General features: G+C 39.1%; 1 protein-coding gene across 1 annotated transcript; it reads right to left on the bottom strand.

The window, feature by feature from the left end:
* Positions 1-3,400: 3,400 nt before the first annotated feature.
* Positions 3,401-25,868, bottom strand: LOC127413146 (protocadherin Fat 4-like). The gene is made up of 6 exons (XM_051650028.1): positions 23,348-25,868; positions 20,308-22,605; positions 17,125-19,458; positions 14,886-14,964; positions 12,010-14,429; positions 3,401-6,850 (listed from the first exon to the last, which is right to left on the bottom strand). Exons 1-6 carry the CDS (start codon positions 25,751-25,753, stop codon positions 6,818-6,820), a joined length of 9,570 nt encoding a protein of 3,189 aa, XP_051505988.1. The 5' UTR covers positions 25,754-25,868; the 3' UTR covers positions 3,401-6,817.
* Positions 25,869-26,482: the final 614 nt, after the last annotated feature.

The raw sequence follows: 26,482 nt of genomic DNA, 5'->3' as shown, positions 1-26,482 counted from the left end.
AAAATACGGGACAGATCAGATAAAATGGGACCGTTGTAAACCCTAGCAGCATTACACATTGCATATGCCACCTCTCTCGTTTTTTAAGCCGTTGTCTGTGACTAATGTAATATATTATACAGCACTCATGAAAACATCCATTGCTAAACTCTCATCGTCAAACTCTCGCCCCCCAAAAAATCATATAACCTGCAGTTTTAACAGTTAGTCTAAAAAAATCGGATTTTCCTGCAGTGTAATTCGTACATATTTTACGAGTTGGCTGCATGATTTTGTACAGTTTCCTTGTATAAATTATATGATTTCATCACATGCAAATGCCCGGATGTATAATGCGGAAGTAATCGCGAGGGGTTAAGGACATGCTTATTAATATTAAGCCCAGTCAGTAGAGTGTGTAAACATGATAGGAAGCTGTTGTGTGTGACAGAAGCAAGTAATTGTCCCTAGATGGAAACGATGTCCAGCGACTTCATTGGCTGTAGTGGAAGTCGTGAGTGCAGTCGCACAATATCATACGAATTAGCCAAATTTAGAAAAGTTGTAGGAATGCTGACGATTTTGCTGTGAGAGTGTGTTGCGATTATCATTGACATCGATAACGTCAACTGATATCTGATGCATTTCGAGTGGATTTTCGATTACTGCCTTAAGGTGAATGAGACAGGGTTTAGTTTTAGCACACAGCTCCACTCTATCTATCCTCTGGTTCACAAACAAAGCACGTCTTCATAATTTACCCGAAAGAGCTCTTGGTTTGTCCCCACAACTATACGCAAATTCCTGTTGTCCATTGCAGTCGGCTCAGTTCCTAAATCTTTTGCAATATTTGCCACAGTAACTCCAATTTTATATTCCTCTTGAAGGGAATAGTTTATCTGGGTGGCGAATCCTTCGGAATAAAACAACAGACACAATGTTGAGACACAACCTGTATTAGATGGAAACGATGTCCTGCGACTTCATTGGCTGTAGTGAAAATCGTAAGAATTCAAACGAGTGCATTCGCACAATATCATACAAATTAGCAAATATAGAAAAGTAGTACAAATCCTAATGATTACGCTGTGAGAGTTTGTCGAAATTCTCATGGAAGTTAATTTGCATCTCTGTTTAGTGTTCTGTTATTTAAAACGATGCAAAGCTATCATTTTAATCTCCAAACAACAGTCTTGTTATGCTTAGTCTAAAGAAGTGACTAGATTACAACCAGCCCCTATCAGAACCTGCTCTTAGTGTCTTTATCTATTTGCCTGTATTGTTTCGGCCTAAACTGTGGCTTTGTTGTGTGTTCATTGAGATGCACCAACATTAGTTCATCTAATGGATGTTTATTGCAGTTATTTTATATTACAAAGTTAATAAATGGCTTTTATTGATATCATTGTATTTTATTTTTTAGATTAATTTTTCTTTTTAATTTATTTTTATTTTTTTAATTTTTTATTCTAGTTTAGTTTTAGTTTTTTATTAGATTAGATACATATGTTAGAGGAGGATTTTAAGCTGTCAAATGGTCATGTTACAACATGCACCTTCACATTTCTCTTCTCTTCTTTCCAGGTAGATTACAAAAGGTATATGCTGTATTCACAAAACAAGGCTACATATTTGTACCAGACTTGTACAATTAATGTGAAAACAGAAAATTTATTTGAACCCCAAGTGCATTTTCACAAACTTTAAAAAATAAAAAGTGTTAGTTTGTGTCCTGCGCTCCCCTACATCTTCTGTACATCTTTTTGATAGTCCTATCTATGTGAAATGGTAAGGCTTATTATTGTTGTTGTTGTTGTTGTTATTTCATATTCAATTTACAATTTAGTTTATTTGTATAGTGCTTTTTAAAATATATATTGTTCCAAACAGCTTCACAGAAAATAGAGAAATAAATACATAAAAAATATTAAATAGTGAATAAATAATAATACTAATAATAATAATAATAATTATTATTATTATTATTATTATTATTATTATTTAAATAACATTAATAAAAAATGCCTAACCATTCAGTTTGTTCTTTGGCATTTTAATTTTTGTATATTTTTACCTTCATTAAAATCCACATTTAAAAAATAAAATTGTTTTATTCATGCTTTAAATGTGCACTCAACTTTTTGTTTTTGGATGCAGCATAATTTAAAATCAATAGTTTTCATTTCCAGGTGCCATTGTAGAAATGTAGTATTCACAGTCAGCCATGATTACTTTAATCAGAGAGTAAAAGTGTCAAATAACAGGACGGTTATTGAGATTGAGTATTCGGCTGGACATGTGATTCTAACCCAATGTGTGGACCCTCTCCATGTAGAATAAAACAGCTTTTATAAGGTTACTGATATGACTGGAGTCTTCATTTGGTCATGATTTGGTACATATATTGTAAAATTACAATTCATATCTTTAAGAGTTAAAAAATATACTGACTGCACCTTTAAGCGAATAAATGATTCAGACGTCATGTTCAAGTCTGTTTTCTATGTCTGATTGAATGGTGAACAGTGACACCGTGTGGTTCAGTTACACAGATCACGTGACAAACTTGGCCCCACCCGCTCTCTTGGTCTGTGTTCCCTCCCACCGTATCTCCCTTTTGTGTGATCATTCCCAGATCAGTGCTGGTCTGGGAAACATGAGTCTTGAAAGTGTCAGACACACGACACCAGAGGGCAGAGTGAAGTGTTTCAAAGATCAGGGGTTTTCCATCCTGACTCTGCTACAGTAAAGACTTTCAGCGTGTAGTGTAGTGCATAAAATTCAAATATATAATATTCACTCTTTAATATTAGCACTTTCATCCTCACAGTTCGTATTAGCAAATAAAGGTGGCCATAGGTTAACATACATTTCAGCATTGTTGTGTATGTGTAGTTCATTACAGTACGTATATCGTTTATGTTCTATGTGTAATTTAATGACTCGGGTTGGTTCTGGATGCGGCGAGCCTCCTGCCTGTGCATCAAATTGTAGCCTGCATCATGCACCCCCTCCCCACCTGCAGCCCGTTACCGTGGCAACGGACCTTCGGAGAGGCGGTCGCTGTCTGTGGTGCTGAACACTGCGGTCTCCACAGGGAAGCGTGAGAGAAGGGAGGGGGTAGCAAAGAAACCCCAGTAACAGTACTCTGGTTTTTATTTATACTTTTTGATTTTGTCATCCGTATCTTTATAATTCCTTCTAAATTATGATTCTTTCCCCCCCCTTAACTAACCTTCTGTCTTTCATTCGGTCGCCAAGAGACAGGCTCCCGTTGCCTAGAAACCAGCATTGTGAGGCCCTCTCTGCAGCAGGCTGGTGCTGTGTGTGTGTGTGTGTGTGTGTGTGTGTGTGTGTGTGTGTGTGTGTGTGTGTGCTGCAGTCTCTATATGCTGTAAGACAGGGGAGAAAAAAATCTGGGTCAAGAGGAAAAGAGATGCTTTATTTCTGATCCACATCACTGATCCAGCCAGGACAGCATTTCAAATCTTTTATTGTTTATTTTTTTTAGTATTAACAGAAGAAGAGAGAAATAGACACAGATTTAGTAATCAGAGAGTTTGAGATGATCATTTGAGTATGGTTTTGTCATGAGTTTTAATCTAAAAGAAAAGGCTCATCTGGGATCTGCATTATGTCATCTGCAGAGATGACCTCATCTTTACCCATTAACTCCTCCAAACAAAACCAAACTCAGACACACAGCTGACAGTCATGCAAGCAAAGAGATTACAGTGCACATTGAGCCACTTGATTCTACAGTTTACATAGATTAATCTTATCTTTCTCTAGCTATTTAAAAGATAATAATGTAAACAGTATAAATGTACAAACACATTTATATATATATATATATATATATATATATATATATATATATATATATATTTTTTTACTCCATCTCTGCTAGTCCACAGGCTGATTGCTGCTCATATTAGCAAAAGTAACAAAAGCAGAAAAAACACATTACAAATGCAATGTACCAACACATTTTATGTAGTTCAGAATTATATGGAAAATGAAAGAAATCTCTCACTATTGTCTGTGAGGTTTTGATCCAGTTAATATGCAGTACAAATGTATCAGCAGATAATCATGAGCAAAGAGGGTCTTGTGAGTTTTCTCCCAGGCAGATCATGTATGCTTTAGAAAGTCAGTTTGTCTGCTTAAGAGCACAAATGCAAGTAGAGAAATGCAATAGAATAACTGCATTAAGTGAACACAATATGTTCTTGTAGTCCTTTTTTATTCACTGGACAGCAGAGAAAGAGGCATTAGGGACTAGAGGGCATACGAGATGGCCTACAACCATGAAAGGGCCGTCCTGTGCTTTTTGAACAAGCCACCTATAAATAGCAGGCCAAAATGAGGCTTTTGGTTCAATGAATTTTAGCTGCTTTCCTGAGCAGGGAGAGAGAGAGAGGAGTGACCCACTTCTAGCTGCGCTCACTGATCAAACGCTCCCTCATGCTCTCAGCTCTCTTTCATATATACAATCACAGAAAACACCTTTGAATTTTAGCAATCTACTAGAAATGTAGCTCTAGTTCTCGTCGGTTGACTTAAATAATGATTATTTTAAAACACTGCTCATGTCTGAGAATTAGCCAATGCTGTGAATCAGCTATTACACCACCTTTTAAGTGTCTTTGAATCTACTGTGGCCTGTTTTAAAAGGTCACATGTAAACATCCGTCATTTATTCCTCTTAAACGGAAATTATAAGATGTCTAATTGTGTTAATATATTCATAGCTTTGTACAGAATGTACGTCTTGGTCAATACACACGCTGTACCAGAGCTGGTCTTTACACTGATACCCAGATATTTTGACCTGTTGACCTGCCTGGGGAAGCCATCAAACCCTTTAAGATATGATTATTGTCTTAACCATAAATTACATTTCAAGAAGGCTGAAAATATCAGAAAAACAACAATACCATAGTGTTCACTGTAACCAAAACATTAACATACATATATTGTACCACTGTTATAACTAGCAAATAGAAAATATCAATAATAAAAAGCAGCCATTTTAAAGTTAATACATAATCTTGTTGACAAGGCATTTAAGAAATGAAAAAATGATGCACATTGTAGTTTCACCTTTTTTGCTATATTGTCTTTTTTTTTAAGTGGTAAAGCCACGTCATGAACCGTAAACACATTCTACAATATCAGATTAAAAAAACTATGTAGGCAGTAAATATATAAGTAATCAAAGTAAACTTCTGCAATCTTGTGTAGTGTTATAACAATGCAAAGTCATCCGACACCATTGATAATCCAGTGTGTAACTACACTACATGTAGCCAGTCTGTTTTTCCATCACAAAACAATGGGAATCTAATTAAAGAACAGTGCAGCCAGATTTAAATCTTATTTGATCATGTGAGCAAAACCTTTCACGTGGCTGAATATAGCCTAATATAGGTCCTTTTGAAATAGAGACATAATCACTTCTTATTGAATGCTATTTACACTTTAAGGATTAAATTTGGGCTCATTTTAAAGATGTAGTGAAGGCTGAAATATCTGTTGGACTGAAAAGCCATTTTTGGCCCTGTTTGATGTAGAGTCTCCATCTCTAAAAGCGCTTTTGCTATAAGACAGGAGGAACTCGCTGATTAATAATAAAGATGCATTCATCTCAGTAGGGTAGGTTTTATCTGAGATATAATAAACAGAGAGAGAAAGAGAGAAAAATCTCCTAAACTCATTGTCTCTGCAACATTTCTGACCTTCAAATCCTTTGCACTATGACATCACTGTGCTTTGTCTGCATTTGTCAACTGACACCATAGAGGAAGCAGTGTGTTGTCATGGTGATTTCACAGACTCCACTAAGCCCAAAATGCTATGAGAATGGCAGATAAAATCAGGAAAGATCCTATTTACAACAGTACTCCATTCTTAACTCTTTGTGTGCCAGATCAGTGCTTAGATTTAACTTTGTATCTTTACATATAGAAAAAAATACTGACACAACACAGACATAATACAATACGACAGACAAAAGCAGTGACATACACAGCACAACAAACAGCTTTTGCTGTGACCTACTCTGTATATACTGGATAATACTTGCATTATTTTGATAGCAGAAGAGGAAAAGGAAAAGGGAAGCTTTCAAGGTCCAAACTCAGTTCATCTTTCCTTTATAGCTCCATCATTTCAATCATTTGTACTCGTTTAATATCACTTAATGTCCGTTCCAGTTCATGTGAATGTGTTCTGATCATTTCTCTCTGCAATGTATTTATCAGTGATTAAATGTAAGAATGATCTAATGTGCAGCTGAAACATGCAAACACAAGCATACTGATTTTACAGGAGTTTGTTGATAAAGACATGAGCTGTGCCGTTTGGAGGTATAATTTGGGAGTAAAATTGTGGCGGCTAAAACTGACAAAACCTCTTTTTGTGAAATGAGGAGAAGTCTTCAATTGTAAAAACGATACATGCATTAAATAATACTTTTTTTCAAATCTAAAAATGCAAAAAGGTTTCTTTTGGTGGTAGGGTGTGGATTACAGTTAGTCAAAAGAAGTCTATGGTATGTCACTATTTAGATAGCCAAGTAAATGTGTATGTTTGTGTGTGTGCACTCACAGACCCAGTCCAAGTCCAATCCTGACTGGTCAGGTGTAAGAGAATCTCTTAATATCCGAAGGGTCAGATTGTCCATGAACTTGTTGGGGAAGAGAACTCAAAGCGAGGGCGATTCTTCAAAACTCTCCAAACGTTGAGGTGAAGATGGACGTGTTGTTGTCGCCTCTGTAGGGTGGATGCAGGTGGACAGATGTGCAGGGACTTTCTTAAACGGTTGCGGTGGTCCTCAGGTGGAACTGCTGCTGGTGGTCGTGGATGCCTGACAGCAAGAGAGAAAAAGTGGATGGTGAGAGGCTAAGAGACTTATGACTTTCTTCTCTTTGTGATGGGCCAGACTCTGAACATGTCTCATGCAACCAAGGCCTGTCACTCAAATAAAAGGCTTCAGGCAAAACAGAAGGTGGAACCTTGGTTTGATTGACAGGTGGTGTGGGTGGATCGATCAATGTGAACCATGCTCAGATATTAGGTGAGGTAACATTGTGGGGGAGATGGAAGGGCAACAAGCTGAAAAATAGGTGGTTGTTGTAATTCGTTTCCCATCACGTCGAATCTTGTGTGAAAAGAAATTCAACAGAACCAGTATGTGTATGTGGAATCCACCAGTCAATTCACCAACCATTCAAACACATAGACAGACCATCCAACAAACAGGCTGAGGAATTCATTATGATGTTTAGTAAATGAACGATCAGTACATATATCATTAAAACCCACATCATGCAATAGAGCCATGTTTGCTAAAAACATGTTTAACAAAACTGTTCACCAAATAATGAAAATTCTGTCATCTTTATTCTTAAAGGAATATTCTGGGTTCAGTACAAGTTAAGGTAAATCAACAGCATTTGTGGCATAATGTTGATTACCACAAAAAATGTATTTCGACTCATCCCTCGTTTTCTTTAAAACAAGCAAAAATCGAAGATACAGTGAGGCACTTACAATGGAAGTGAATGTGGCCAATCAGTAAACGTTAAAATACTCACTGTTTCAAAAGTATAGCCACAAGACGTAAACAATATGCGTGTAAATATGATTTTAGTGTGATAACTAACCTAAACTTACTAACCGCATCTGTGTAAAGTTATGGCCAATTATACAGCTTCAATGCCATGATGGTGTAATGTCAACAAACCATAAAACGACTGTAAAAATGACGATAAATAATATACCACGGGATCAAAATCCCATCAAAAGTATTGCGGTCACAGATCCAAAAATAATAAGCGTGAATTAAAATAATAAGCGTGAATCAAAAAAGAACAAGCACAAAAATAAATAAAAAGCGCAGATCAAAATAATTAGCGCAGATCAAAAAATAACAAGCATGAATCAAAAATATATAAACACATTTAAAATATGCTGCAAAAAAAAACAACAGAAAAATTAAAGCAAAGTCATCAGAATTGCAAACAAAATCATGTTTTCCTTGGTTATATTACTGTTTTTTGTGCTCTCTGACCATTTTGCTCATGTTTTCATTTTTTTGTACGCTTACGCTGTATTTTTCTTTGTTTTTGTTTCTAAGTTCTGCGCTTGGTTTTCCAAAACTTGTGAGTAGAGTTTCATGTAAATCAGGGGGCGTTTTGCATCCCTATTGGTCCACTAGTTCTTGATCGTCTGCTCCTCCTCTAGCCAATCACTGGAAGAGGGTAGGTGACGTCACACCAATGCAACTCCTACAGCTGCTGCTCAATATTGTATTATATATATATGGTTGATATTTGTGGTTGATAGATACGCTGCTTGTGTCTGTTTTGAGTATTTTCTGCCAGCTCTAGGAAACAAGGTGTTGTCCGAGTAGGCCATTATCATAGTCCGTTAACACATATATAGAGTCAGCTGAATTTAGTTAGCAGAGTCTTTGGTTTAGGCATTATTTAAGATTTCCTTGTTTGTAGATTATTGGCTGCATATCTAAAAAACAAAAAAAACAAGGCTGGGTTGGTGTGGATGTTTGATGCATGTTTTTACTAGCTGTACCAATGCAGTCGCGAGTTCAGAACCCAACTTGATCCATTGTGCACTTCCATTGTAAGTGCCTCACTGTAACCTCGATGTTTGCTTTTTATTTATTTATTAATTTTTTAAAAGGAGGGATGAGTTGAAATACATTTTTGTGGTAATCAACATTATGCCACAAATGCTGTCGATTGAGCTTAACTTCTACTGAACCTGGAATATTCCTTTAAATTCTTGTCTTTCCAAACCTGACTTTCTACAGTCCGTGAAACACAAAAGAGACGCTATAGTCAAGGTTGCTTTTTTCTTTACAATGAGACTTATGTTGTCGAGCCCCACAAATGAAATATACAGTATATGTATGTATGAAATAAACATAATATTAGTCCATACAACTCCTGTGCTGTATCTCAAGTATTCTAAAGCCTTATGACAGTTCGGTGTAAGAAACACAACGAAATGTAAGTTTTTTTTGTTGTTTTTTTTTTACTGAAAAGATTACTAAACTAACATCTCCTTTTGTGTTGAACGGAGGAAAGTAAGTCATAAGGGTTTGAAACGAGATGAGAGTGAGTAAATGATGACAGAATTCTCATTCTTGAGTGAACAAACCCTTTAACTGATTCAGTCATTTATTAGAGCAGGGCAAGTTTAGAAGAGCAACTTTTGACTCCCCAGCCGCTGTCAATCAAACCACACACACTGTTATTACACTGTTATAACACAGGTCACAGGTGTTTATTAAGGGTTTTGTGAGGCTGTATTCCAAAATCATTTGTAGTAAGGAAAAGCACATCCGTTTTAGGGATTTCAATCAAGTTCCACAAGTGTGATTAATTACGCACACAGTGAATATAAAGACTGCAAAGTTTAAATCTAGCAGCCTGTACATCTAAAAGGCTCAGAAAACCAAGTGAGACTGCACTGTAGTGTCAAACTGACTTGTTAATGCATTTTTCTGAAACTGTGTGATAAAGAAAAGGCCTTAGGGAATAGAGATGATATGAATTCGATATAAATTGGTTCCTTGGCTCCTCCTACAACAAGACAAGGCAAACGCCACTGACAAAAACCACCAACCACAAAGAGAAACACAGAGAGCCACATATACGTATTTCAGTAAAGGTCAAAAGGGCGCTTGGATCAGACGTTCCAGAAATCGAAAGAAAAATGAAGTCAGTGCTGCATACCTCCAGCGCGGGAAGGACCTCGTTCATTTTGAGTACTTTAGAACGGAAACAAAAACAGAAGACACATTTCAATGTTTAGGTTACTGATGAATTATGACATTTCAGAGGATAGAGATGTTATAGCACTTGTCTATCAACAAAACATAAGGTTTAAATCAATCTGTGCTAATCTTATTCATTACAACTACTCATAGTCAGTTTATGCTTGTTTTCTACAGTGAATGAAGATCTGCAGTGGATAATCAAGACAAGAAAAGAGATTAGTAAGGTAACTCATTGTCCTCTTATCATGAACACCAGGTAACCTGAGACACAAAAGAATAATGTTTAATAAATGGTAAAACAGACATCACATTTTCAACCACGAGAAGCAGAGAAATCAACCAGTTTAGAATATTTATTTTGAGAAATTAGAGAAATAGCTGGATAAAACAGAGGTGTCACAAAGTGTCTCATTTGGATAATTTCTCTCATTTTATCTGTCAATGACTTACCTGTCCTTCAGAAGACACTCTAACAAATTAGAACAAGTTATCGAATGCTATTTAGAAATGCCTGATCATTCAACTTGACTCGTATAACAGCTTCAGGAATATGATGTCATTTTTAACTATGCAAAACATCAGGCTTGACTTATTTACTCCAGAATAAACTAATGGACAGCTAATCAAAAAGATACAGTGGCCCCAAGAAGTATTTGGACACGTAAAAATGTATGAATATCATGCATTCGACTAAAAATATCAAAGCAAGTGTCATTTACGCTCAAATGCTGATGGGGCTTTTCTCAGAACTACACTTTTTTAGTCATTTTTTCTCAATGACTTGTAATCAGCTGGTGTCTTGGTGATTTTAGTAGATGTTTGATGTAGATGTTCCCCTCAAGATCACACAGGTGTCCTAGCAGAGTAACCACAGGTGGAGTTCAGCACATTCACTCTCAACCCGTGTGTTTGAAAAACATAAAGTTTCCAAATACTTTTTGTCTTTATTTTGAACTTTACATCTATTTTTACAGAATTTCATCCATGAACAAACTTTTTGGTGAAATGTTATGCTTGAAAAGTGTGCTTGTGCGACTGTATCTTGTTTTCTTCTAAATAAGTGCCATTTGGTTTAATATTTTGGTATCATGCAATGACATTAAGACATTTTTAACTGTGAAATAATTGTACAATTACTTTTCTGGAGACATTATTCACTCTCCTGTGTCAGTTATCTTGAAGATCAGGGGTGTCAAACTCAGTTCCTGGAGGGCCGCAGCACTGCAGAGTTTAGTTCCAGCCCTGCTCCAGAATGCCTCCTTGTAATCTTCAAGCACTCCTGAAGACCTTGATTAGCTGCTTCAGGTGTGTTTAATTAGGGTTGGAGCTAAACTCTGCTGGACTGTGGCCCTCCAGGAACCAAGTTTGACACCCCTGTTGTAGATGTTTTGAAGGGGTCAACAGTGACATTGTTACAAAATAAAGAGATTATGGACACATTTATCAAAGCATGAGCTAAAGATATGAATAAATCAGGCTTATGGGCATCAGAACTGCAGGCGAAACATCAAAAACAGCAGGTCTGGAAAGTAGGTCACCCTGCACTGAGAGAGAGAAGCAACACATCACGTAACCTGCTCGCACAAATTTACACTTGCAAATGATGTCTCTCACATGGCAGCTCAGCCAGCAGGCAGCTGAGAATACAGTAAGAACAACAAGAGAATATGGGGCTGTAGATTCATGCTCCTAAGAAAGACAACAAATATTCACATTAAACATATTAAAGGAAAAAGCCTCATAAGTGTGAATATTTATCTCCAGTAGTGTAGAACTTTGAATACGTAAAAAAAGAATGCACAAGTGACTACAAATGAAAAGAGAAGAATTGCTTTGTGTTAATTAAAAACAAACAAACATGCAATGCGCAATTTGAGCGTAAAAGAGAAGAAGTACCAAGAACTGTAGAAATATCACCTTCGGTAAGTGACGCAAATAAAGCAAAGAGTTGAGCTTAAGTTTAACCTTAATGACCCCATACAAGATGGGAAGCGGAAAACAGTGAATCTTCAATTGAAAGGCAAAGACTATAAGATTACCACAGAAAGAACAGTGGACGAAGTGAACAAAGAAATCAGCACCATCTGTTAGAAAGTGTTTGGACAGTAGTTGAAATGTAAAAGTGTGTTGAAGTATTTAAGTTGAGACTTTCTTTGTTGTTTGACTTCTTAGAAAGACTAGTTTACCTGCTCAACATGGGACGGTATATATAAGCCTACCTGTAGAGTAGATGCAGCGGAGTCGCTGGTCTCAGTCAGTCCTGTGCTTCTCGGTATACTGGACACGATGTATCTCGCCCCCTTTGGCACCGGCTGTCTGACCACCAGCTTTCCTTTCCTCGTCTCGGCTAGAAATAAACTGTACCAGTAGGCATCATTGGAGACCAGAGTGGAATCCGCGATGGTAGAGTTCCTCTCGCTGATCACACTGTTCCTACAGGGAGGAGCCGCTTTGCTGGGCTTCGCTTTCTGACACTTCAGCACGATGGTGACCAATATGGTGATGAGTAACAGAAATGACACCGAGCCCAGTCCGATCACCAGATACAGGTTTAAATCTGAGAAGATGTCATATTCCAAAGGCACCTCAGTCATGTCAGCATAGGCTTTAAGGGCGGTCTCCACCGTGGACAGTTTGATGGTGACTGTTGCAGAGAGCACGGGCTCTCCGTTGTCCTTGGCGATCACCACCAGCCGCTGGTGGCGCGAGTCTCTGTAACTGAACATTCTCATGGTCCGAATCTCTCCGTTGTATTGATCCAAGCTGAATAATGTTGCGTCAGTGTTCTGGAGAAACTGGTACGTGATCCGAGAGTTATGCACTGAATCCGAGTCTATGGCAATGACTTTGGATATCAGAGTTCCTTTATCGGTGGATCTCGGGATCTTTTCCTCCACCACCGAGCCGTGCGCGCGCCATGGAGACACTATAAGCGGTGTGTTGTCGTTCTGATCCATGATAATAATGTGAACGGTCACGTTACTGCTGAGCGGAGGAACACCAGAGTCTCTGGCCTCGATGTGGAAAAGGAACTCCTTCTCGATCTCATAGTCAAACGTTTTTAGCGCGTAAAGATTACCGTTCTCTGGATTCATGGAGAACAACATGGACATGGAGGTGTTCACTATTTCCTTCTCTATGATGAAATAAACTAGATACTGATTTTCGTGGAGATCTGGGTCTATAGCGGTTAAAGAGCTCAGTAAAGCTCCAGGTGCGTTATTCTCCATAACAGGTATCGTGTAGAATGTCTGAGGGAACTGAGGAACATTGTCGTTCACGTCCAGTAGCTCTAAAGTTATAGTTTCATTATCAGATAACGGCGGGTTGCCCCTGTCAATCACGGTAATAGTGATGTCATATTCTGGGACTTTTTCACGGTCTAACGGTTCTGAAACTATTAACTCATAATAATTATCTGATGATTCTTTAAGCGCAAAAGGTAAATCATCAGAAATATGAACATCTACCTGTCCATTTTCTCCAGAGTCTTTATCACTCACACTAACAACTGCAATTACTGTATTTACAGGTATATCCTCTTTAACTGGACTAGAGAAAGATTTGATAGAAATTTCAGGATGATTATCATTCATATCTGTGATTAAAATCTTTACTTTACACTTTCCAGAGAGACTATTAGCTCCTTTATCTGTTGCTATAATTTCCATGTCATAGATCCTGAAATCCTCATAATTAATCATTTCTTTCACTCTGATTTCACCACTGTTTGGGTTTAATTCAAAAGTTTTCTGCGTTTTCTCTGAAGTATACAGACTAAAAGAATAAGTAATAGCTGCATTTGAGCCCTCGTCTTTATCTGTGGCGTTTAATTTTACAACAAGACTTCCAATTGGTGAGTTTTCTGTTAGATTTATAGTATAACTGTCTTTATCGAATTGAGGGGCGTTGTCATTCGTGTCCAGTACGCGCACAATGATACTTGCTGTTCCAGAGCGCGCCGGGACTCCTCCATCTACAGCAGTGAGTATCAGATTATGGATGGCCTGTTCTTCGCGATCTAATGATTTTTTCAGTATCAAATCAGCAAATTTTGAACCATCCCTCCCTGTCTGTACTTGAATATCAAAATTTGCGCTTTCACTCAAATGATAACTTTTAATCGAATTTGAACCAATATCAGGATCAACAGCATTACTGAGTGAAAACCTCTCGCCAACAGAAGTAGATTCAGAGACGTCCAAATTAATCGTGTCCCGACGAAAATACGGCGCGTTGTCGTTAATATCCATAATTTCCAATTCAATGTTAAATATACGAACTGGGTTCTCCAGTATGACTTCCATTTTTAAATAACACACTGTTTTAGATGTACAGATATATTCTCGATCAATGCGCTCCAAAATAAGCAGCTCGCCAGTGTCTTTGTTCACATCCAGGTATTTCTTATTTGCAAGGATATCTAACCTGATTTTTCGACTTCCCAGTGTCTGCACATCGATTCCTAAATCGGCGGCCAAATTAGCAACCACAGAGCCTACCTCCATCTCCTCCGGAATAGAATAATGGGTGACAGAAGACGCGATGTTAACGACCGCAGAAAGCAGAAGAAATGTCGCAATATATTCCATCCTGGGCTGCGCCTCCATTCTTTCGGTGAGTCGTGTGTCTTTATAAGCTCAAAACACAATTATCCTAAGTGATGATCACTAACGCAGGACACTTAGTTGATCACAACCTAGACTTGCTTTTCGCCAGCTGTCTGAGGAAATATTACATTATTGTTCAATAGGAAAAGCCAACATAAGCACTTGCATCCCCGCACGCGTTTCGAAAAGACACGCCGGTGACAACGAACTGTCATGGCGACGAGACAATAAATAAATAAATAAATGGACGAACCATCAGTTTTGTTGGGGCACAGCGACACGTTGTGTATGTAGTGGAGAATGACTAAATTATATAGCCCTTAGTCAAGATAACTTGCCATAAAATGAAAATATTCTTCATATTCAGAGCACTTTAATAGGTTAACTAAAAAAATGAAAACTGAGAAAAAAATAATGAAGTACTCTCTATTTTAGGATGATAACTGAACTTAAACTTATCATTTATTTAACGCAGTTCTAGTAACTTGTAGCGTAGATGCAGCGGAGTCGCTGGTCTCGGTCAGTCCTGTGCTTCTCGGTATACTGGACACGATGTATCTCTCCCTATTTGGCACCGGCTAGTGTACAATGACTTTCCAATGATCAAAACATATATATATATATATATATATATATATATATATATATATATATATATATATACACACAGTGATGTGAAAAATTATATTGCCACCTTCCTGGTTTCTTCCGTTTTTGTGTATTTTTCATACTAACTACTTTTAGATCTTCAAACGAGATATAACATAAAACAAAGGCAATCTGAGTACTGTAAACACTAAATAGTTTTCAAATATATATATATATATATATATATATATATATATATATATATATATATATATATATATATATATATATATATATATAGAAGCAAAAGGGTTATCCAACACCTCTATCACCCATGTGAAAAACCAACTGCCCCCTTAAACTTAATAGCTGGTTGTGCCACCTTTAGCAGCAACAACAGCAACCAATGCTTCCGATAACTGGAGATCAGTCTTTCACAACGCAGTGGTGAAATTTTGGCCCACTCTTCTTTGCAGAACTGCTACATTAAGTTCAGCCACATTAGAGAGTTTTCGAGCATGAACTGCCCATTTAACGTTTAGCCACAGCATCTCAATCGGGTTCAAGTCAAGACTTTGACTAGGCCACTCCAAAACTTTAATTGTGCTTCTTTTGAGCCATCCAGAGGTGGACTTACTCCTATGCTTTGGATCACTGTCTTGCTGCATAATCCAGTTGCGCTTGAGCTTCAACTAACGGACTGATGACCGGACGTTCTCCTTTAGGATTTTCTGGTAGAGAGCAGAATTCATGTTTCCCTCAATTACTACAAGTCATCCTGGCCCTGAAGCAGCAAAGCATCCCCACACCATCACACTATCACCACCATGCTTGACCGTAGGTATGATGTTCTTTTTGTGGAATTCTGTGTTTGATTTACACCAGATGTAACGGGACCCCTGTCTCCCAAACAGTTCCACTTTTGACTCATCAGTCCACAGAACATTCTCCCAAAACATTTGAGGATCATCAAGGTGTGTTTTGGCAAAATTCAGATGAGCCTTAAATATTCTTCTGGGTTAGCAGTGGTTTTCACCTTGCCACTCTTCCATGGGTGGCATTTTTGTCCAGTGTCTTTCTGATAGTGGAGTCATGAACAGTGACTTTTATTGATGTGAGAGAGGCTTGCAGTTCCTTGGATGTTGTCCTTGCCTTTTTTGTGACTTCCAGGATGAGTAATCTCTGTGCTCTTGGAGGAATTTTGGAAGGTCAGCTACTTCTGGGAAGGTTCACTACTGTGCCACATTTTCTCCATTTGGAGATAATGGCTCTCACTGTGGTTCTTTGGAGTCCCAGAGCCTTTGAAATAGCTTTGTAACCCTTCCCAGACTGATGTATTTCAATCACCTTTTTCCTCATCATTTCTGGAATTTATTTCGACCTTGGCATAGTGTGCTACTGGGTGAGACCTTTTAGCCAACTTAATGCTGCTGAAAAAGTCCTATTTAGGTGTTGATTTTATTGAAAAGGGCTGGCAGTAATCAGGTCTGGGTGTGTCTAGTCCAGCTGAACCCCATTATTAATGCAGTTTCATAGATTTGGGGATTTAGTAACTAAGGGGGCAGATACTTTTTCACACAGGCCCAGTTGGTATTGGATAACTTTTTTGCTTCAATAAATAACATTATTATATAAAAACTGTATTTTGTGTTTACTCAGATTGCCTTTATTTTATGTTAGATTTTGTTTGAATTTTTAAAACAATTTAGTGTGAGATATACACAAAAACAGAAGAAATCAGGATGGGAGCAAATACTTTTTCACATCACTGTATATACAGTGTATATATATATATGTACACACAATTTATTCAATTTCTCCTTGTCTCTGACAAACTGTGAAAGATGTGAGAATAAAACGTTCAAGTTGTACATAATGGACTCTCATTAATTTACAAACGTTTTTACGTACTGCTTAGATAATGATGATTTTAGGAAACGCCGCATAGTGATTAAGTAGGCCTACTTATGACTAACGTCCTACAGAATGCTTCAGGAAACCTACCCTTAAACAGAAAAAAAAAGTTCATAATTTGCCCTTTCGTTTATTATAGGGTTTTCCATACCTGTAGAGTCGATGCAGCTTTATCACTTCGAATGACATAGCAAAGTTATCTTATTATTAACGATTTCTTACCTGTAGAGTAGATGCAGCGGAGTCGCTGGTCTCAGTCAGTCCTGTGCTTCTCGGTATACTGGACACGATGTATCTCGCCCCCTTTGGCACCGGCTGTCTGACCACCAGCTTTCCTTTCCTCGTCTCGGCTAGAAATAAACTGTACCAGTAGGCATCATTGGAGACCAGAGTGGAATCCGCGATGGTAGAGTTCCTCTCGCTGATCACACTGTTCCTACAGGGAGGAGCCGCTTTGCTGGGCTTCGCTTTCTGACACTTCAGCACGATGGTGACCAATATGGTGATGAGTAACAGAAATGACACCGAGCCCAGTCCGATCACCAGATACAGGTTTAAATCTGAGAAGATGTCATATTCCAAAGGCACCTCAGTCATGTCAGCATAGGCTTTAAGGGCGGTCTCCACCGTGGACAGTTTGATGGTGACTGTAGCAGAGAGTGCGGGCTCTCCGTTGTCCTTGGCGATCACCACCAGCCGCTGGTGGCGCGAGTCTCTGTAACTGAACATTCTCATGGTCCGAATCTCTCCGTTGTATTGATCCAAGCTGAATAATGTCGCATCAGTGTTCTGGAGAAACTGGTACGTGATCCGAGAGTTGTGCACTGAATCCGAGTCTATGGCAATGACTTTGGATATCAGAGTTCCTTTATCGGTGGATCTCGGGATCTTTTCCTCCACCACCGAGCCGTGCGCGCGCCATGGAGACACTATAAGCGGTGTGTTGTCGTTCTGATCCATGATAATAATGTGAACGGTCACGTTACTGCTGAGCGGAGGGACACCAGAGTCTCTGGCCTCGATGTGGAAAAGGAACTCCTTCTCGATCTCATAGTCAAACGTCTTTAGCGCGTAAAGATTACCGTTCTCTGGATTCATGGAGAACAACATGGACATGGAGGTGTTCACTATTTCCTTCTCTATGATGAAATAAACTAGATACTGATTTTCGTGGAGATCTGGGTCTATAGCGGTTAAAGAGCTCAGTAAAGCTCCAGGTGCGTTATTCTCCATAACAGGTATCGTGTAGAATGTCTGAGGGAACTGAGGAACATTGTCGTTCACGTCCAGTAGCTCTAAAGTTATAGTTTCATTATCAGATAACGGCGGGTTGCCCCTGTCAATCACGGTAATTGTGATGTCATATTCTGGGACTTTTTCACGGTCTAACGGTTCTGAAACTATTAACTCATAATAATTATCTGATGATTCCTGGAGCGCAAAAGGTAAATCATCAGAAATATGAACATCTACCTGTCCATTTTCTCCAGAGTCTTTATCACTCACACTAACAACTGCAATTACTGTATTTACAGGTATATCCTCTTTAACTGGACTAGAGAAAGATTTGATAGAAATTTCAGGATGATTATCGTTCATATCTGTGATTAAAATCTTTACTTTACACTTTCCAGAGAGACTATTAGCTCCTTTATCTGTTGCTATGATTTCCATGTCATAGATCCTGAAATCCTCATAATTAATCATTTCTTTCACTCTGATTTCACCACTGTCAGGATTCAGACTGAATGTCTGCTGCGTTTTCTCTGAAGTGTATAGACTAAAAGAGTACACTACATCTGAATTCGTTCCATCATCGATATCTGAGGCATTTAATTTCAGGACAAGGCTTCCAATTGGTGAGTTTTCTGTTAGATTTATAGTATAGCTGTCTTTGTCGAATTGAGGGGCGTTGTCATTCGTGTCCAGTACGCGCACAATGACACCTACCGTGCCAGAGCGCGCAGGAACTCCTCCATCTACAGCAGTGAGTATCAGATTATGTGACGCATGTTCTTCTCTGTCTAATGGCTTTTTTAGTATCAAGTCGGCAAACTTTGATCCGTCTCGTCCTGTCTGAATCTCAATACTAAAATGGTCGCTCTCACTTAGATAGTATGTCTTTATGGAGTTCGAGCCTGTGTCAGGATCTACAGCATTTGTGAGTGAAAACCTCTCTCCAGTTGCAGTTGATTCTGATATATCCAGATACATCGTATCACGTCGGAATCGTGGCGCATTATCATTTATGTCCATTATTTCCAGTTCAATATTAAACAGTCGAATAGGATTCTCTAATGTAGCGTCCACTTTTATAACACATGTTGTGACTGATTTTGATGGGCATATATTCTCTCTATCGATCCTTTCTAAAATGTACAACTCGCCAGTGTCTTTGTTAACGTCAAGATATCTTTTATTAGCGACGACATCCAACCGCATTTTCCGTTTACTGAGAGTCTTCAAGTCCAGACCCAAATCAGACGCTAAATTTGCAACCACAGATCCTTCGTCCATTTCCTCGGGAATAGTGTAGTGAGTAACAGCTAGTGATGCCTGAAAGAAAGCCGCTAGAAATATGTAGACAGACACGTACCTTGACCAAAGCTGGGCTTTCGGTTCCATTGTATTGATTCTCGTGCAAATGCAGTAAGAAAGAATCCAGACAGTGAATGTGTTTTCAGAAGAAGTAAAAAAAATCGCGATATAATGTCTGAAAAGATAACGAGAAATAGACCAATATGTGAGAGGGCGGATAGCACTGCCTGAAAGAAAGATTGCAATGATGTCCTCAGAGTCAGAAACAATAATGGCGACTACGATTCCGCAGATGGCGATTGAATATGCGTTTTCTTGGTGGACAGCGACTCTTTGCGCTCAGGACCGGGGAGTGCACTTTAGAGAATAAAATTAGAAAACCACAGAAATGAAATACTGTCACGTTTCTTAAATATATAAATCTGAAAATAAATGGCAAGGATACACAATTGCTCAAAACGCTTCTAAATATCATTTGTATTAAATAAAAAAATGCATGTCAGTTTACCTTATAAAACAATGTGACAAGTAACAATAAAACACAATGCATTGCCGGTTATTGAAGCATGTAAAAATGATCCCCATTGAAAGCGAGAAACATTTACATGTTTGCATGTAACCGGATTATTGCATGACAATTAAAAACTGCAACGCCGTGTAGAAAAGTGAGAAACATCATTGAACTGACTTGAAATCTAGTTAATGAAAAGATTTATTCATGAATAGGTGTATTCATTAACACAAGAATGCTACGCGCAATTACGCAAGCCCAAACTAGTTCCTCCTGAAAAAGCGACGTCTCATAGCCGTTAAATAATTATCCATAATTGCATTTATCTTTTTCGTTCATTGTGTGGCATCCCTTACCTGTAGAGTAGATGCAGCGGAGTCGCTGGTCTCAGTCAGTCCTGTGCTTCTCGGTATACTGGACACGATGTATCTCGCCCCCTTTGGCACCGGCTGTCTGACCACCAGCTTTCCTTTCCTCGTCTCGGCTAGAAATAAACTGTACCAGTAGGCATCATTGGAGACCAGAGTGGAATCTGCGATGGTAGAGTTCCTCTCGCTGATCACACTGTTCCTACAGGGAGGAGCCGCTTTGCTGGGCTTCGCTTTCTGACACTTCAGCACGATGGTGACAAATATGGTGATGAGTAACAGAAATGACACCGAGCCCAGTCCGATCACCAGATACAGGTTTAAATCTGAGAAAATGTCATATTCCAAAGGCACCTCAGTCATGTCAGCATAGGCTTTAAGGGCGGTCTCCACCGTGGACAGTTTGATGGTGACTGTAGCAGAGAGCGCGGGCTCTCCGTTGTCCTTGGCGATCACCACCAGCCGCTGGTGGCGCGAGTCTCTGTAACTGAACATTCTCATGGTCCGAATCTCTCCGTTGTACTGATCCAAGCTGAATAATGTCGCATCAGTGTTCTGGAGAAACTGGTACGTGATCCGAGAGTTATGCACTGAATCCGAGTCTATGGCAATGACTTTGGCTATCAGAGTTCCTTTATCGGTGGATCTCGGGATCTTTTCCTCCACCACCGAGCCGTGCGCGCGCCATGGAGACACTATAAGCGGTGTGTTGTCGTTCTGATCCATGATAATAATGTGAACGGTCACGTTACTGCTGAGCGGAGGGACACCAGAGTCTCTGGCCTCGATGTGGAAAAGGAACTCCTTCTCGATCTCATAGTCAAACGTTTTTAGCGCGTAAAGATTACCGTTCTCTGGATTCATGGAGAACAACATGGACATGGAGGTGTTCACTATTTCCTTCTCTATGATGAAATAAACTAGATACTGATTTTCGTGGAGATCTGGGTCTATAGCGGTTAAAGAGCTCAGTAAAGCTCCAGGTGCGTTATTCTCCATAACAGGTATCGTGTAGAATGTCTGAGGGAACTGAGGAACATTGTCATTCACGTCCAGTAGCTCTAAAGTTATAGTTTCATTATCAGATAACGGCGGGTTGCCCCTGTCAATCACGGTAATAGTGATGTCATATTCTGGGACTTTTTCACGGTCTAACGGTTCTGAAACTATTAACTCATAATAATTATCTGATGATTCTTGGAGCGCAAAAGGTAAATCATCAGAAATATGAACATCTACCTGTCCATTTTCTCCAGAGTCTTTATCACTCACACTAACAACTGCAATTACTGTATTTACAGGTATATCCTCTTTAACTGGACTAGAGAAAGATTTGATAGAAATTTCAGGATGATTATCATTCATATCTGTGATTAAAATCTTTACTTTACACTTTCCAGAGAGACTATTAGCTCCTTTATCTGTTGCTATAATTTCCATGTCATAGATCCTGAAATCCTCATAATTAATCATTTCCTTCACTCTGATTTCACCATTGTCAGGATTCAGACTGAATGTCTGCTGCGTTTTCTCCGAGGTATACAAACTATAGGAGTACATTATATCTGAATTTGAGCCCTCATCTTTATCTGTAGCGTTTAATTTTACAACAAGACTTCCAATTGGTGAGTTTTCTGTTAGATTTATAGTATAACTGTCTTTATCGAATTGAGGGGCGTTGTCATTCGTGTCCAGTACGCGCACAATGATACTTGCTGTTCCAGAGCGCGCCGGGACTCCTCCATCTACAGCAGTGAGTACCAGATTATGGATGGCCTGTTCTTCTCTATCCAAAGCTTTTTTCAGAATCAAATCAGTGAATTTTGATCCATCCCTTCCGGTCTGAATCTCGACTGAAAAATAATCGCTTTCACTGAGATAGTAAGTTTTTATTGAATTAACCCCGATATCAGGATCAATGGCATTGTTCAAAGAGAATCGTTCTCCAACAGGCGTAGACTCAGAGATGTCCAAATGCATTGTGTCTCTTCTAAAATTCGGAGCATTGTCATTGATGTCAAGAATTTCCAACTCAATATTAAACATTCGTACAGGATTTTCAATCGTGGCATCCAGTTTAAGAACACACGTTGCTGCTGACTTCGTGGTGCAAATGTGCTCGCGGTCAATTCTCTCCACAATGAACAGCTCTCCCGTTTCTTTGTTTATATCCAAATACTTTTTATTCGCAAGAGTGTCAAGCCGAATCTTACGTCTACTCAACGTTCTAACATCTAATCCCAGATCAGTAGCTAAATTAGATACAACAGAGCCCTCGTCCATTTCCTCAGGTATAGAGTAGTGTGTAACAGAAGATGCTGTGTTTAGCACGGACATGAAAATGATGACGAACACGTACCTTTTCAAAGTCTGGCTTTCCATTCGTCTATCCATTTTTCGATTTGTATTCCAGTGGCCGAGAAACGCAAAGCAGATCGCACGCGAGAATTTCGTTAAGAAAATATTACCACTTGAATATCAGGAAGGAGAATAATGCGTTTTTGTAATGTGCTTGCAAGAAGAGCGAATACAGCTTTCAGCCAACAAAGCCAACACGTCATCAGTGTTGGCTGTAAGGATGAACGAATAAAGAAGAGAATCACTTTGATGGTGAACAGCGACGCTGTGCGCACTAGTTTGCGAAGTACATATAAAGATGCTTTGATAAAATCCCTATAAACTCTGAAAAAACGCAATATTGGAAATTAAAACTGTTTCTTTAGATGTTAAATGGCTATAGATTGTAAATTACGTCACAACGTCAAGGATAACAATTATGGGCACATAATTAAGATATGCTTAATAATAAATAAATAAATAATGGTTGTCGGATGCAATTTCATCTTTTTACCAAAGTATTTTCATCTGAAACTTAAACATTTTGTCGATGCAAATGCGTTAAAAATAAGCGAAAATATGCATTCAGAAGTTGATGTTAGTTCTCCAGGGTGAATAAAATATACTGCTCACAGTGCTTCTGATATGACCTAGTTAAGTTGTCTCTAAAAAGTTAATTTTTATTTCTTACCTGTAGAGTAGATGCAGCGGAGTCGCTGGTCTCAGTCAGTCCTGTGCTTCTCGGTATACTGGACACGATGTATCTCGCCCCCTTTGGCACCGGCTGTCTGACCACCAGCTTTCCTTTCCTCGTCTCGGCTAGAAATAAACTGTACCAGTAGGCATCATTGGAGACCAGAGTGGAATCCGCGATGGTAGAGTTCCTCTCGCTGATCACACTGTTCCTACAGGGAGGAGCCGCTTTGCTGGGCTTCGCTTTCTGACACTTCAGCACGATGGTGACCAATATGGTGATGAGTAACAGAAATGACACCGAGCCCAGTCCGATCACCAGATACAGGTTTAAATCTGAGAAGATGTCATATTCCAAAGGCACCTCAGTCATGTCAGCATAGGCTTTAAGGGCGGTCTCCACCGTGGACAGTTTGATGGTGACTGTAGCAGAGAGCGCGGGCTCTCCGTTGTCCTTGGCGATCACCACCAGCCGCTGGTGGCGCGAGTCTCTGTAACTGAACATCCTCATGGTCCGAATCTCTCCGTTGTACTGATCCAAGCTGAATAATGTTGCGTCAGTGTTCTGGAGAAACTGGTACGTGATCCGAGAGTTATGCACTGAATCCGAGTCTATGGCAATGACTTTGGATATCAGAGTTCCTTTATCGGTGGATCTCGGGATCTTTTCCTCCACCACCGAGCCGTGCGCGCGCCATGGAGACACTATAAGCGGTGTGTTGTCGTTCTGATCCATGATAATAATGTGAACGGTCACGTTACTGCTGAGCGGAGGGACACCAGAGTCTCTGGCCTCGATGTGAAAAAGGAACTCCTTCTCGATCTCATAGTCAAACGTCTTTAGCGCGTAAAGATTACCGTTCTCTGGATTCATGGAGAACAACATGGACATGGAGGTGTTCACTATTTCCTTCTCTATGATGAAATAAACTAGATACTGATTTTCGTGGAGATCTGGGTCTATAGCGGTTAAAGAGCTCAGTAAAGCTCCAGGTGCGTTATTCTCCATAACAGGTATCGTGTAGAATGTCTGAGGGAACTGAGGAACATTGTCGTTCACGTCCAGTAGCTCTAAAGTTATAGTTTCATTATCAGATAACGGCGGGTTGCCCCTGTCAATCACGGTAATAGTGATGTCATATTCTGGGACTTTTTCACGGTCTAACGGTTCTGAAACTATTAACTCATAATAATTATTTGATGATTCTTGGAGCGCAAAAGGTAAATCATCAGAAATATGAACATCTACCTGTCCATTTTCTCCAGAGTCTTTATCACTCACACTAACAACTGCAATTACTGTATTTACAGGTATATCCTCTTTAACTGGACTAGAGAAAGATTTGATAGAAATTTCAGGATGATTATCGTTCATATCTGTGATTAAAATCTTTACTTTACACTTTCCAGAGAGACTATTAGCTCCTTTATCTGTTGCTATAATTTCCATGTCATAGATCCTGAAATCCTCATAATTAATCATTTCTTTCACTCTGATTTCACCATTGTCAGGATTCAGACTGAATGTCTGCTGCGTTTTCTCCGAGGTATACAAACTATAGGAGTACATTATATCTGAATTTGAGCCCTCATCTTTATCTGTAGCGTTTAATTTTACAACAAGACTTCCAATTGGTGAGTTTTCTGTTAGATTTATAGTATAGCTGTCTTTATCGAATTGAGGGGCGTTGTCATTCGTGTCCAGTACGCGCACAATGATACTTGCTGTTCCAGAGCGCGCCGGGACTCCTCCATCTACAGCAGTGAGTATCAGATTATGTGACGCATGTTCTTCTCTGTCTAATGGCTTTTTAAGGATCAGATCAGCGAATTTTGACCCGTCCCTCCCTGTTTGTATTTCAATGTCAAAATGTGCACTCTCACTCAAGTAATAGGTTTTAATCGAATTCGATCCGATATCAGGGTCTACTGCGTTACTGAGCGAGAATCTCTCTCCGGCCGCAGTAGATTCTGAAATGTCCAGATGAATCGTGTCCCTCCGAAATTGGGGAGCATTATCGTTTATATCCACAATTTCAATTTCAATGTTAAATATTCGCACAGGATTTTCGAGTGTCACTTCCATTTTGATAAAACATGTTGTTGCTGTTTTAACACTACAAAGATATTCTCTATCCATCTTTTCTAATATGTAGAGCTCTCCTGTCTCCTTGTTCACATCGAGATATTTTTTGTTTGATATAATATCGAGCCGCATTTTTCGTCTGCTCAGTGTCTTCACATCCAGTCCCAAATCTGATGCTAAATTAGCGACGACAGAGCCTTCCTCCATTTCTTCGGGGATGGAATAATGTGTAACAGCGGACGCCGAGTACAAAACAGCAGAGAAAATAAGAAGCATCGATACATACCTCCACTGATGTGACTTTATAATCCCTTCCATTCTGTAATGTTTGAAAAATTGGTACAACTCTTGATCTTGGAAACGGACAGAGAAACAAATAAGGGACCCGACAAAGCTCCTGCTGTTGTGTGCGCCTTTGTGCGCTTTCTTATCATGAAAATCTGTCATGGCGACTCTGAATATAAGCATAAGCATTTTTCTAGGACAACAGCGACGCTCAGTGAGTTTCATCTGTACATGCAGAGCCCAAATTGAATAGTCTTGCGTTATTGTTTTGTTTGATCTATTTTTACGAATATTTTGTTTGTTGTTTTTAGGGGGGTCATTTTGGCTTTATTATCATTTTTTTCTTTTTTTAATCAACCGTATTGGAGGTTGAGTTAAGCAAGGACATTTGTAAACCAGCAAAAAGCATGAAAAAAGAAAAAGCGTATTTTGAATGTGAATAGTGGAGTGAAAATAGAGCGTATTTGTGTTTGAAGGAACATAACTGTCATTGTTAGTGTGGGAAGTCCTTACGCGGACTATACTGTACCATGATGTAGGACCACGACCAGCACCTCTGTACTTTCATTCGAAATATTTTCTGCATTATTAGTTACTTTAATAACTTTTTGAATATTAACGAGAATTTTGCTTACCTGTAGAGTAGATGCAGCGGAGTCGCTGGTCTCAGTCAGTCCTGTGCTTCTCGGTATACTGGACACGATGTATCTCGCCCCCTTTGGCACCGGCTGTCTGACCACCAGCTTTCCTTTCCTGGTCTCA

This window comes from Myxocyprinus asiaticus, chromosome 22 (assembly GCF_019703515.2).
Source record: "Myxocyprinus asiaticus isolate MX2 ecotype Aquarium Trade chromosome 22, UBuf_Myxa_2, whole genome shotgun sequence".
Lineage (NCBI taxonomy): Eukaryota > Metazoa > Chordata > Actinopteri > Cypriniformes > Catostomidae > Myxocyprinus > Myxocyprinus asiaticus.
Note: the sequence above shows the minus strand (reverse complement) of the source record. Positions and strands in the feature narration are given on the sequence as shown.

Excerpts from the sequence above, each read along its gene's own strand:
- LOC127413146 (XM_051650028.1), bottom strand. The coding sequence starts at position 25,753 with ATGGAAGGGATTATAAAGTCACATCAGTGGAGGTATGTATCGATGCTT. Across the intron at positions 19,459-20,307 it reads CCGCTGCATCTACTCTACAG|GCATCACTAGCTGTTACTCA; the intron begins GTAAGGGATGCC and ends GCTTTCTTTCAG. Across the intron at positions 14,430-14,885 it reads CCGCTGCATCTACGCTACAA|CTTATAAAGACACACGACTC; the intron begins GTTACTAGAACT and ends TTGTGTTTTGAG.